Raw genomic sequence first — 866 nt, forward strand, 5'->3', positions numbered from 1 at the left:
CTTTTAAGTGGCTTTTTAAACTAAAACTCTAAATGTATTCGGCACAGCCATCCAACAAATCATGAATAATATATACATCATAATAATAAAATTCAAATATAATATAGGTAAAATTAATAAAATTAATTACATTTTTTAAAAAAATATTAAATTTAATAGAATATTTTGTATTTTTGGACTATTTGTCCAACTTTTTTTAAAATTGACTTTTTGACATATTACCTCGCTCTACATATTTAATATGTATGCATTGCTTGTTTACAGACGCTCACTCGACACATTGCGACTCGTGCGAATACCAGGCGAACTGCTTGGGATATTTACACTACTTGTGCTGTACCTACGTGCCAATAAAAATGAAAGCAATATATTCTGTGGTTTTTTACATATCGTTAGCAATTGCATTATGTTCACCCAATGTTTCCATGTTTTGTGGAAACGATAAACAGATCGAATATTTACAAACGGCGTTAATGACACAGGAATCTATTTACACGGTAATGACAACACTGAGCGCAATACCTGTAACCGGTGTGGCGTTAACGTTGGCGCAAGTGATGATATCTGGCCAGTTTGCTTTGCATTTGAATGATGTATTTGAAGAAATGGGCAGTTCATTGAATAAGGATCATATAGACTACGGACAGTGTTCAGCAATCTTGGAAGAAATCGTAACAGCATCCACAATCATCAAGTCAACTAGTCATGGGTTCCCTCTCGTGTCATTGATACCGGGTTTAGGTTTGGCACTTTTACCTCCGAGGTTAGGTGGATCGATAACTGCTATGTTACTTATAAAAGAAAGATTAGCATTTTGGCAAAAGACCGGTTGCCAATATGCTACTACAAGAGATTGTAATTTATAG

The 866-nt window shown here is 34.4% G+C and overlaps 1 protein-coding gene across 1 annotated transcript; it reads left to right on the plus strand.

Moving 5' to 3' along the window:
* The first annotated feature begins 356 nt into the window (after window positions 1–356).
* LOC132934620 (uncharacterized) lies at window positions 357–866 on the plus strand. Its single transcript, XM_061000950.1, has one exon. The coding sequence runs from the start codon at window positions 357–359 to the stop codon at window positions 864–866; it is 510 nt and encodes a 169-aa protein (XP_060856933.1).

Source organism: Metopolophium dirhodum, chromosome 1 (genome assembly GCF_019925205.1).
Source record: "Metopolophium dirhodum isolate CAU chromosome 1, ASM1992520v1, whole genome shotgun sequence".
Taxonomy (NCBI): Eukaryota; Metazoa; Arthropoda; class Insecta; order Hemiptera; family Aphididae; genus Metopolophium; species Metopolophium dirhodum.